This window comes from Panthera onca, chromosome C1, assembly GCF_046562875.1.
Source record: "Panthera onca isolate mPanOnc1 chromosome C1, mPanOnc1 haplotype 2, whole genome shotgun sequence".
Classification (NCBI taxonomy): domain Eukaryota; kingdom Metazoa; phylum Chordata; class Mammalia; order Carnivora; family Felidae; genus Panthera; species Panthera onca.
Window position 1 is genome coordinate 44,160,326 of NC_138346.1, and position 12,977 is coordinate 44,173,302.

At 38.6% G+C, this 12,977-nt stretch overlaps 1 protein-coding gene across 6 annotated transcripts in view; it reads right to left on the bottom strand.

The window, feature by feature from the left end:
- GLS (glutaminase) overlaps positions 1-12,819 on the bottom strand; it is an 83,283-nt gene extending 70,464 nt beyond the window's left edge. For 2 of the 6 annotated variants that reach the window (XR_014138049.1, XM_081796355.1), the window contains exon 1: positions 12,207-12,819. Coding sequence is in view for 5 of the 6 variants with exons in the window: in XM_081796355.1 (XP_081652481.1) it covers positions 12,207-12,595 (389 nt within the window). In the remaining variant the exon portion in view is untranslated. The remainder of the gene's footprint in view (positions 1-12,206) is intronic. The other 4 variants (XM_060622438.2, XM_081796357.1, XM_060622440.3 and 1 more) reach the window with 2 other exon arrangements.
- Positions 12,820-12,977: the final 158 nt, after the last annotated feature.

The window sequence follows — 12,977 nt, forward strand, 5'->3', positions numbered from 1 at the left end:
ACTACCTAGTTATTATTCTCATAAGGTACAATTTTTCTAGGTCTTACTCTGATCCAAAATCATTAAACAGCATTCAACAATACTGATGACCTAATATTTAAAGAAAAAGTGAGTCAGCCATCAAAACATCAGTGGAAAATAACATACCAATTATTTACATAAAATGGTTTGTCAAATAAACTTTAGATAGTGGTAGTTTGTCACTTTAAAAAACTGCAGAATAAGCTTTCTATGTATTTACCACACCAGTAAATGGTATTTGCTTTGCCTAAAAGCTAAGTAAATAGCATAAAATATACACTTCTTTACCTTATGGTACAGAGCACAAAAAAATTTAAATGACCATGTTATTGTCAGAGCTAGCAAAAAAAGTAAATATTTACTTGCTTTTGGACAAGAGACTAATTTTTATCCATTGAGGAGAGATTTAAGTCATCTCTAAAAAATATGCTCACAGAATAAATGGGTCAAAATTGATAAAAAGAATACTACCTATCTCAGCATTTAAAATCTCAGACTCTGATCTGAGAAGGTGTTAGCTTCAACACTCTGGTGAACAAATAAATGAAAAGATTCTCTCCAACTTTCAAACAGGTAGAAATTACTCCAAAGATCTTTCTTGATATTACCCCCTTTTCTCTCCCCAAATTTAATATGGATTTGTGGCAACACGTCACAGTAATGTATTTTGCTATGAAAATTTTAAAGCTAAAAAGTATATTTTAAGCATATAGTAACCAGGAGATCCTTGAAGAGTATTTAAATTTTAATGACAAAAAAACCCACTAGATTGTAGGAGGCTTTCAAATCATTACAACTACTGAGAAACCCAAGTGAACCCTCCAGATTCCCTGGGGAAAAATATAAAATGGTCATGACACTCAGCAACTAAAATAGAACACATATAGAAGATTAGTAAATCCAGATAAATCCTTGTTTCATACTTTTTTATTCCTTCCCTTTCATTTTCCCTCACTTCCTTTCTAATTACTGTCCTTAAGATCCTTTCACCATCATTTTGTGACTTCATTTACCCATTCCTTCCTCTATTTTACCCTCACAAAATACCTGCCTAAAACACAGAAATCATTCTTTAAGAAAACAAAAAAAAAAATGCCATATATTTAACTGGCATCTAGGACATGTACAGCATTATGTTAGTTGTTGCTTACAGTCTAAATTGAAAAAAGAAGACATACATAATGAGTAATTACAAGAAAGGGACAATGAGATACACTCTGAAAAATTACTTCACTATGGACTAATAAGGTAAAGCTTTTTTAGAAGACATGGAATTTGAGCTATACTTGAAAGATGGGTAGGAGTTGAAAACATGGCAACAGAAAGGGATTCCCAGCAAAGGAAACAGAATGACCAAGACAATGAAGGTAAGCATTCACTGGGTGTTTACAAGGAACAGTAAACTGGGAGAGCATAAGATATATGAATTAGGGTGGCTGTTTCTATTTATGAGCTGTTAAAATACCTAATTTTCACGGCTGAGAGAGATCTATATAAATTAAATAATAAATGAGGAGACCACCTCCTAAAAATTTACATATGGTGTTTAAATTCAGGGCCAATTTCTGCAACATAAAACGAGGTACTTTGTTTACTGATCAACCAGTTACCCAATACCGAAGGACAATTTAAGCTCCTCCGTCTGGTATTCAGTTCTCTATATATGGCTTTGTACTATCTATTCTTATCACTTTTAATTAACTAGATTCATGAATCTGTAAATAAATCCTATCTTACCTTTATTTTTTAATCCATATAAGTCTTCTGTTTATAATCCTCCTTTTCCTAATCCTTTAAGGTATCAATCATCATTTCAGTCATTATACAGGGCTTTCCCCAACCAGATTTTCTATACTCTTTTTAGCACTCCCTGGCTGTATCACTAAGTTTTGTACTTTTCTTATACAGCCTATGTAAAGATGAATAAAATAAGGATGCTGTCTAGGAGAGCCAAGACTATGGCAAGTACTAGGATATAAGGGTAAAAAATGTATTAGGAAGGGGTGCCTGGGTTAAGCATCCAACTTTGGCTCAGGTCATGATCTCACTGTTCATGGGTTCAAGCCCCACGTCAGGCTCTGTGCTGACAGTTCAGAGCCTGGAGCCTGCTTCAGATTCTGTCTCTCTCTCTCTCTGTCCCTCCCCCGCTCATCCTCTGTCTCTCTCTCTGTCTCAAAAATAAACATTTAAAAAAAATTTTTTTAAATAAAAAATAAAAGTATTAGGAAGTACAAAGTAAGCATTCAACTGTGCCTTGACAGGTGGGAGAAATTAAGGAAGTATAACATAATTAGGAGCAACACTGCAAACTCTCCCTCATAGTTTAAAATCTTAAAAGTTAAAAAACTCTAGTATCAAATGAAAGGTGGAAAAGGAAAATCATCAAGTCTTTAAGAACTGCAAAATGAGAAGGAAAAAAATTGAAACGAATTATATTTAGTCTTATTTTGTTAAATAATATTTCATATTACCTGACTTCTCCAAACTATAAACCTTCAAGGCTGGCATATTACCTTCCTTAGTATTTTTTTGCAGGGGTCAAGCCCATGGAACTCAAACACCTAGTATAGCATGGTAAACCTATCAGAAAGTCAGGAACTTTTTTTCCCCAACTAAGTTTAAAAAAAAAAAGCTCCACTAACAATACAAAAAAACACTTTGATGTTTTTACTTATTTCATTTTAAAACAATGATCTTTAAAAAAAAGTGTTTTTATATTGGTTTATCATTCTGAATTTAAAGTGAGCTGGCTGACAGTAAGTTGAGACTCACAGAGAACAGGTGGTATTTATCAGAGGGGAGAGGGGTTGGGAGGTGGGGGCCAAAAAGGGGGAAAGGATTAAGAAATACAAACTTCTAGTTCTAAAATAAGCTATTAGGATGTAATATATAGCATAGGGAACACCGTCAGTAATATTTATCAACACCGTATGGTGACAGGTGGTAACTGGCCTTAATGTAATCAGTTCCCAATGCATATAAATGTGGACTCCCTATGTTGTACACATGGAACCCATATAATATGGTATGCTAATTACACCTCAATAAAAATTAATTAAGTAAGCATATGGGGTTGAAAGTTCAACTGATGGGGGCTGACCATATACATCATAAGTCTGACAAAGTGATGAATTCTGCTTATTCTCCAAGTCATTCTGCCCCAAGTCTAATTATTGGTGAAATTTAAAAATAAAACATTACATAGTTTAAGGCTTTACTGTTAAGAAAGGATCTCCTGCTATCTTAAAACCCTATGTGCTAAAGTAAGGTTTACAGGGAAGGACGGAGTCTCAAAGTCAAGCAACATGTCTAATGTCACACAATTCTTAAGTGGTTGTGCCAGAATTAGCCCTGGAAAACTGGTCTTTAGTTTCTATATACTTCCTGGTATACCATACCAATTGTGCTCAATTATTAGCCCTCCATTTTAGGAGGAATACCTAGAATTCGTTCAGAATAATTAAAGGTTAAGACTCCTTATATTTGAAGAATTTCTAACCAAAATGCTAATATGGAAATTACTTATGTTAGAGAACTAAACTGTTGTTCCACTTTGTTAAATCCTATAAAAAGTGAGGATGAGATTATGTTAAATTAGGGTTGCTGTTCTAACTGGATTTTACTGAAATTTATTCAAGAACATACCAAAGTAAGAAGCACAAAAGCTAGTGGCTGAGCTATCCATTATCAGCTGATGGCAAACTGTCCACATGTACAACTTCAGAAGTCCAGCCCAGGGGGCGGCCTGCTTGCCTTTGAGGGGAGGATGAGGACCTGGTCAGACCAAGTCCCTGATGTCCAGCTCTGTTAGTCCACCTATCCCTTCGGTCAAGTATCCTTTAATACATCAATCTAGTTGTAAAAATAGATACAGTGACTTCTGTTAACCACTTTAATACCATACTAGAGATGATGTCTTTGAAGTAAGTAAAATATGTAGGTTAATGAAAGGGAGACTTCAGCTACACAAAAACAAAAGAGCTCTGAAAATGGAAGGTGCTATGTTCCAAGGCAGTGAACTCTAGTCAAGGAAGTATTCACTCAGAGATGAGTAACAACTTGCAGGAGTATAACAGAAGAGAAAAAAAATCAACTAGGGAGATGGGTTTTTAAGGTCTCTTCCAATATTGTACCTAGAAAGTAATCAATTCAGTACAGTATTTTATTAATCTAATGGTAGATGAAAAGACAAAATAAATCCTAATATTTATGAACTTCAGTCATTTAGTTAGGTCAGTTAGTATATGTGGCCAAGTTATAAACTACGTACAATGAAGTGGAATTAGATGTCTTTAAAGTCACTTTCAACTCCAATTTTCAGTTTTTGAGCTGCTAAAATAGACGGTCCTCCTAAATTCCCATACTAAAGACTATAAACTTTATTCACTCAGGACCTACATATACACAGAAGACCTATACACACACATTTTATACCTAAAGTCTAACTATCTTAAGTTCTTTAAAAAAGAAAAAAAAAAAAAAAAAGAGACTCAAAGAGTAGTTAATGCTACTGAACCATACCCTTAAAGATAGTTAAGATAAAAAATTTTGTTATGTGTATTTTTACTGCAATTTTTTTTAAAAGCTGAGGAGAACTGGGTCTAGAAGGGGAGAGTAAGAGAAAATAGCCAAAGTGGAGACAGGAAGAACAGAACAAGATGTAGCAACAGATACAAGATACAAAAATCCACAAAGGAACAAACTCATTCAAAGTGGAACTAATCATAATATGAGGGAACACATTACACAACTAAATACAGTTTAGTACAGGGGCCACTAACAGCAAACTAGAGCAGTGCCACCTGTGTTTGTAAATAAAGTTTTATTGCAAGACAGCTGTCCCTATGCATTTACCAACCATCCATGACAGCTTTGCTAATAACAGCTAATTTGAATAGTATTAACCCAGACCAGATAGCCTGTGAAGCCAAAAATATGTACTATTTGACCCTTCAGAGAGAAAAAGTTTGCCAACACTTGCCTGCGAACATCACTATAGTAATGCTCCCTTATGGTAAAATCCGAGATGGAACAAGAAACATTAAACTCTTCATTATATTTTACTGTGGCAAAAAATATGCAACATTTTCTAAGGAGATTTACACTAAGAATAGTTCAGAAAAAGTTTGATGTTTGCAAATAGTGAATATAACTGGATAATGCTGAGAAGAGCTATACAAATCCATGTACATTTTTTTTAACTTTTTAATGTAATGGTACTTCCTGTTATATGTACCAGAAACAGTATATTAGAATAGCAGACTAGTAGATATTTACAATTTTAAAATTAACAGATGTGGTTCCTCTAATAATGGAAGTTATAAATGCAGATGTCCCTTGAACAACAAGCGTTTGAACCATGTGGGTACACTTACATGTGGCTTCTTCTCAATAAATACAGTATAGTACTATAATATATTTTCTTTTCCTTGTGATTTTAATAACATTTTCTCTTGCTCACTTTATTGTAAGAATATAGTCTGTAATACATATAACATACAAAATATGTATTGACTGTTTGTTATTGGTGAGGCTTCCAGTCAACAGTGGGCTATCAGTAGTTAAGTTTTGGGGAAGTAACCTAATTTTTGACTGTGAGAAGAGGCTGGCACCCCTAACATCCACATTATTCAAGGGTCAATTGTACTCATAATGAGAAATCTTAAAATAAACTCTAAAGAGGCAGAGAAAAAAATGTCCATTCTCACAAACCACAACTGCTGATATCATTTGTTTTCCTCAAAATACTTTTTCCAAGCATGTTTTAAAAGCTTAAGGGAAAAAAAAAAAAAAGCTTAAGGATCACTTGAGATCATACTGCATAGAAATTTTATATTCTAACTTTTGACCTAACATTTTCTTACATCTCCCAAAAGTGTCTGTATACATTTTAAATGACTGAAAAAGAGACTCTCATATGTATGTATGTATGTATCATAATTTACTCAACCATTCCACTAATGTTGAACACAAGTTTTTTTTCCATTCTTCTCTAATATGTAGGGTACTGTACCAAAAGTATTAATGAATAAATCTTCCTACAACTCAAGTTTGTTAGCCTAGACTCCTAAAAATGTATGAATATATTTAAAGTTTCACACAGTTTTAAAACTGTTCTTAAAAAGCCTGTACTCTTGGAGTGCCTGGATGGCTCAGTCAGTTAGGCATCCAACTCTTTATTTTAGCTCAGGTCATGATCTCATGGTTGTGAGACTGAGCCTCACATCAAGTCTCCGTGATGAGCTGCAGAGCCTGCTTGGATTCTCTCTCTCTCTGTCTCTTAAGAACTCCCACCAAGAATCTTAAGGAAGTGCCTATGTCACTCACACCTTCATGAAGATGACCATTTAAAAATCTTTAGAGGCCTGTAGTAGAAATTAACAGGCAAAAAAAACAAAAAAACCCACCCACACACATATACATATATTCAAATCTTGAAATCTACCAACTTATTGTTCATTATGCAATATTAATAGTTCCATTTTATTTATTTATTTATTTTTTTTTTCCAACGTTTTTTATTTATTTTTGGGACAGAGAGAGACAGAGCATGAACGGGGGAGGGGCAGAGAGAGAGGGAGACACAGAATCGGAAACAGGCTCCAGGCTCTGAGCCATCAGCCCAGAGCCTGACGCGGGGCTCGAACTCACGGACCGCGAGATCGTGACCTGGCTGAAGTCGGACGCTTAACCGACTGCGCCACCCAGGCGCCCCAATAGTTCCATTTTAAAGTTAGTTCCGTTTTAGTGTTTTCACTATAAACGTATATTTAGAAAGCAATAAGCAATAATGTTACATACAAACCAGAGAATACTCCCCAAAGGAAGCCAAGAAAACACATTATCATGCTTCTACTGTGTTGTAAGTGGCCAGAAAAGTAACAAGTACAGTAATTAGTTATATGCACCATGTTTCATAAGCAAAGCAATTTTATACCTGAGTAGAAAGATTCCAGGATAAAATCCTAAGTATCTCTACCTGAAAGCTATTTACCTCAGAGATATCAATAATTAGCAATTATTTTTATAAATATATCTGTTCACTCAGCTTTCTTAAGTACTCTTCCTAGCAAATGACTTAAAAGGTGAAAAGGCAGACAGGCAACTCCTTGACTTATACAGGAATTAAAGAGTGTGCTCCTTAAAGAATGCAAATCCTACAATTAGACCTTGTTTCTACAGCCATAATTTTTCTTCACTTCATAGTCACAAGGAAGAAGTATAGCTTTTTACTTATTTTAAGTAACTTTCTGAAACTCAAACCCACAAACATCTTCAACAAAGTTCTCTTCAAGGTGACATTTATTTTTTTCAGACTAAAATAGTGCCCTTCCAACCCTTGTTACTTTTCCCTACATAGCGCCTCATAAAAAAAATTGAACTCAATGTGGTAGTCATTTCCTGAGTTAGTTGATTTTGAAGTAGGCAGACTTCTTTGTAAACAGTAAAGCCTGAAAAGAAGAAGCTAAAACTCAGAAACTAAAGTTCAGGATCTAATTCATGCTTTCAGTGAACTTCATCTAAAAATTATTAAATAGCATGCAGTTCGTTAATTACAGGTCACCACAGATATAGCCATGACTAAATAGACAGCCGTGGTTTAATAGAAGTATCAGGCAGCAAAAAATGTTATGGTGTATGCTTCAAATGGCCACTAAACTAAAGCTCACTGGTAACTGTAACCTGAAAAAAATTTTAATGGAAGAAATCACAAATAAAATCAGAGGTGTTGAGGAATCCCTCAAATATACTTTCAATCTTGATTTTAAGTGAACTGTAAATACATTCACTTTTACACATTAAAAGGAAATGCATTAAAGAATGACAAAATTTGTCACCTATTTCACGGACGTTCTTTCACTTTGAAATTATACCTGCCAAACACTGTCTCAACTTCATTATCAAGTACTGTTCTATAGACCAATTCAATGTTTGCTGCAATGCATAAGCATTTAATCTTGAGATTCAATTCTCACAGCATACAAATGTAATGATTCTATGCCCCTCACTTTCCATTTAATAAATATGAACTACAATGGCACCTGGGTAGCTCAGGTCATGATCCCAGGGTCATGGGATAGAGCCCTGTGTCGGGGTCTGCGCTGAGTGTGGAGACTGCTTAAGATTTTCTCTGTCTCTCCTCCTCTGCCTCCCTCCCCTGCTCGCTCTCTAAAAAATTAAAAATTAAAATATTAAAAAAAAATGACCTACCAAAAGTCATACTATCTGAAGCCAGTATAAAAATGTTTCCTTTCACTTTTAATACATTTTTAATTATGCATATTTAATCCAAAAAATATTTTTAAATGCCATGACTTCACGTAGATGAGCAAACATTCAATTACTTCATCATGGGTATGCAGTTTTTGACAAATACTACCAAACCACCTTCCAAAATAGCTGAACTAATTTATACTTCCACTAGCAATGTAAGAGTTCCTATTCCCCACACCCTCCGCATCACTTGATTTAATTTAACATCTGCCAATCTGATAGGGAAAAAATGATCTCACTGTTTTAATGGAATACTGTATCCTGTATTGTCAATATTGTACCCTATATGAATTACCCTTTTACTAAAGAGCATACATGTGCTGATATTTCCAAGCCTAGTCCTCGGTTGTATCATTTTCCCTCCTAACTAAATAATAAAATGCTTAAACAAAAGGTAACAAAAATGTCCCTCATCCCAACCTGGCAATTCTTTTCAGGGACTCTTCACTATAGGATACACACAAGCTTCATAGAAGTGAAGCATGGCATGCTTGATGGAGAAGAAACAGTGAGGTAAAATGTCCATGCTGGGCAAACATTCGGCATAAAGGTTCATCAAGAATATTGAATGCTACAGCATGATTTGTGATTTTGATATAATGCTCATTCCAGTCTGTATTGGTATTTTAGAAAGAGAATGGTAGTTTGAAATTAAAACTCTATAAACAATCTCAAAAGACTGAAATGAGACAAAAGAATGGATATGGGGGTACAGACTTTTAATTTGGGTCATCAAATACATGGACATACACGTGAGAAGAGTTTGGATGAGAGATGAAATATTATCATGAGAGGCAAAGTTGAGAGAAGGCACATGCTGTGGAGAAGGCAGACAAGTGGGAAAGAAGCAAAGACCTTAGCCTCAGGGTTTACTCAGTGAGCAAACCCAAAAAGTGCCAGGAAAGCAAAGAGGACAATTTAAAAAATGAAGACAGCCAAGTGGATTTTCAAAATGATAAAATGATAGCAACAAAATTAAGTAAGTGCACTACAGGGAAAACTAAGCAAAAATCATATTTTCTATAGGGTATTTAAGACAGTAGTAAAATCTTAAGTTAAACCAGGAATCTAAACCAGACTGAAGTTGGTTGAAGGAGATGGCATAGCCTAGGATGACACTGGTTCAAAGAATCTGACTATGGAAAAAAGGTAAGTAGGTAACTTGCTTATATTCCACCTCTTTCCAAAATATAATATAGTAAGGTTAATAAAATATAGTCAGACCAAGGAAAGGAGGAAAAGCAAATATGTTAGCTATGTTAATTAATAAAATTGCTATGGTTAAGTATTAAATTCTCTAAGCTTACTAGTAAGTAGGCCAAAAAGACAAACAGTACAAATCAAATAGAAGTACAATAATTTTTCAAGAGAAATTTTTTCTGGAAACTAAAAAAACAAAAAGAAATTTCTCATGTATGAGCCTAAAATTCAAAGGCTAATGTCCTTGTCATGTTTTACAACATGATGATGAAGCAATTTTATTCTTATTTAATAAACACTTATATACTATTTTAACACATACCAAATTGTTGTCCTAAGCCTTTTACAAAATGTTAACTCATTTAATTTCACATGGTTATTTCTTTTAATAATCTTCCATAAAACCTGGCAGAGTCGTGAGTGCTGGCATTCCGGGTGGCTTGCTGACTGAGGGATGAACTATATTTTGGAAGCTGAGCATTAGAAAGGATAACAGGATCAACTGGAAGCTTACCTCCCAGAATGAGAGAAATGTTTATTACACAAAGGCAAAATGGAAGGAGTCAAAAGAGGAAAACTACATTTGGAAACCAGATCATTCAGGAAATAGAATCTTTAAAAAGATTAAAAATGTCTTAACAATCTTGAGGCCAGTGCTCTTCAAGCGTATGTATGAATTCAAGACAGCTGGGGTTCACTCTTGAAATCCTTGATTCAAAGCTCTCAGGATTATCATATATAGTACTTGGATTGCTCCTGAGCCAGTCTAGCTATTATTCCAAACTTCAGTGGCAGAAAAAGAAACTCCTTTGAACTAAGGTAAACAAGATTGTCTTATTGGCCATTCAAATTCCCAGGTCAGCTGAGCAAATGTTCTTGAAGGATTCCCTCCCTAGACTGATTTTCTTTGGTGGTTGGGGTACAGTACAGGACCTTTTTTTATGTATCGTTGTCAGTAAGTATTAACCAAAATAGTGTTTCCAAAGTTACTGCTGAGAGACGATTTCTTATTTGGAAGGAAATGAAGCTAGAAAGTTCTTGTGAGCTTAAATTTCCTATCTGACAAGAAGGAAAAAAAAGGGCACTAGTGCCACTGAAAAGACACAAACTGGAAGACATTTTCAATAGAAAACAATTCCCATCCCATAGCCTTCAAGGACAACTTTTAAATGCTAGCAATTGCACTTCGTAATTCTGTAACCCTGGGCTCAGGTATTTAAACTAGTTTCATGCCTGGTAAACCAGATGATAAGGTACAAGTGAGTACCAGATGAGATTAAGCATACACATTCTAGACCCTAAAAAACACGAGAGATAGAAATTTAACAAAAGTCTAGCTTTTCAGACCTTGAAGGGATTTAAATCATCTAACTAAAGATGTTAAATGACCTACCTATATGCTCCTAAGACTTTGTGACACAAAGCCATTATCACAGAATACCACAAATTTTGCCCATCATTAAAATAACATTTTTCAGTCTGGGAAAACTTAAGCTTGGAATGTTTTAGGAAGGTGCCAACTTCAATTACAGGAAACATTAAGCAGACCTGTGATTCAGTATAAAAATCACACCACACTTTCAGTTTGACTTAAGGTGATCTGAAGCTGAAGACAGTAATGTGAGTGACAGGGTGGCAAAACGGGTCACATAATGTCAGTACAACGTCAGCAAAATGGTAGCATATAAAGAAAGCATACAGGTTATATTTTTACCCATACTGGGAAAACAAAGTTGGGGTCCATTTATATTATACAAGACAAAATAACCAAGAAATTGCTTCCCATTTGTTAAGAAAAACCAATTTAGTTTTAAGTCAAAAATGCTGTGTGGCATAGATGACTTAACATTCTATCAGTATTTAAATCACAAAAACTACGTAACTCGGATTTTTCCTAGTGTTTTACCAGTCACGTTTCATCTTGGCTATTTTGATTATTTTAAAAAATTCGCCCATCTCATGGAAGACATTAGACAGGCCAAAGCTGGTCCCCAGTGCAAACAGGTAGTCTTGTACTGCGTGCCCCTTCTCGGCCACATGACTCTCTTCCTCCTTAATCTCCTTTCGAAAACATTATTTCCGGTGCCCCAGATGGCTCGACACCACGCCTGAAAGCCACTCCAGAAATATTAAGAATATTCTGCCACGTTAGGCTTCTAAAGAGATAGTGGCAGAGCGATCGAAGGAGGGCAGGCTTAGAGAGAAAGAAACCTGAGCCTGAAAAATGACGAGTCAGGAAGGCGCAGTGTATGCTAAACACCCGACTCCTAAATGTCACTCGGTGGAGATGTTCGTGTGGCATCACCCACGGAGAGCTGGGCAGGCGGCCAGGAGCTGCAGCCCAGAGCCGGGGAGCAGAGCACGCGGCGCGGGCCAGGCAGCCGCAGCCCCAAAGGACCGGGCCGGGGGGGGGGGGGGGGGCGGGGGCGGAATGGCCCAGGCCCGCCGCTCCGGCCCCTCCGCGGCTCCTCCCGGGCGGCCCGCGCCAGGGGCGGGGAAGGGAAGTGGGGGCCGAGCGGAGGGGCGCCGACGGGGAAGGCGCGGGCGGGGCCGGACCTAATCACATGGCGCAGACTGCGCAGGCCGCCCGGCATCTCTTTCTTTCTCTTTCTCGAACCTCCGCTCCCATCCCGCCCCACCGCAGGCCCCTCCCGGGCCCGATTCCGGGCCCCACGCGGGGGAGGCCTCTTCCGCCTAGCGGAGACACTCACTTTTCGCCCGAGGCCACCAGCTCCTTGCCCTCACTGTTGCCGAACGCATCCGTCTCCCCGGGGCCGTCCTTGGGGCTGGGAGCCGATGGGGCCGCGGGCGGCGACGCCCCAGACTGCTGCTGCTGCGTGCCCCCCTTGCCCAGCTCCTGCAGGATCTCCGAAGGGGAGCTAGACAGTCCCCGCGCGAGGGGCCCCGCCGGCCGGCCGCCCCCGCCCCACCACGGGTAAAGCCGCGCGGCGGCCGCTGGGCCCGCGGCCCCCTGTCCCCCGCCTCGGGGACGCCGGCACAGTGTGACGAGGGGCTGTGCCCGCCTCAGAGCTGCGCAGGAAGCGGCGGGAGGCCGCAGGAACAGGTCCCGCAGCATCGCCGAGCCTCGCAGTCGCATCATGCCGCCGGGTCTGTCAGCGCCCGCTAGACTAGGGAGGATGCTCGGGGCGTGGGCGGCCGCTCTCCTCTGGAAACGCAGTCTCCGGTGGGACACCGAGAGGGCAGAAGTGGATAGGAGCAGCGACGTGGGTGTGGTTTGGACTCCGGTTCCCGCAGCCTCCGCTGCTGCTCAGGAGGCTGCCCGCCGCCGCTTCACCTCACGCCGCCGAGGATTCCGCACTGAGGCTGAAGCGCAGGGGAGGGCCAGAGACATTCCGCGCTCACCCTCTCGGGGGCGGGAGGACGCCCGCGTCCTCCCTCCTTCCCCTGCTACGATTGGCTCAGATTCTCGACCTCTCTCCTGATTGGTGACTGTAGCAGTCAAATTTCTCTCCGCGCAGGGT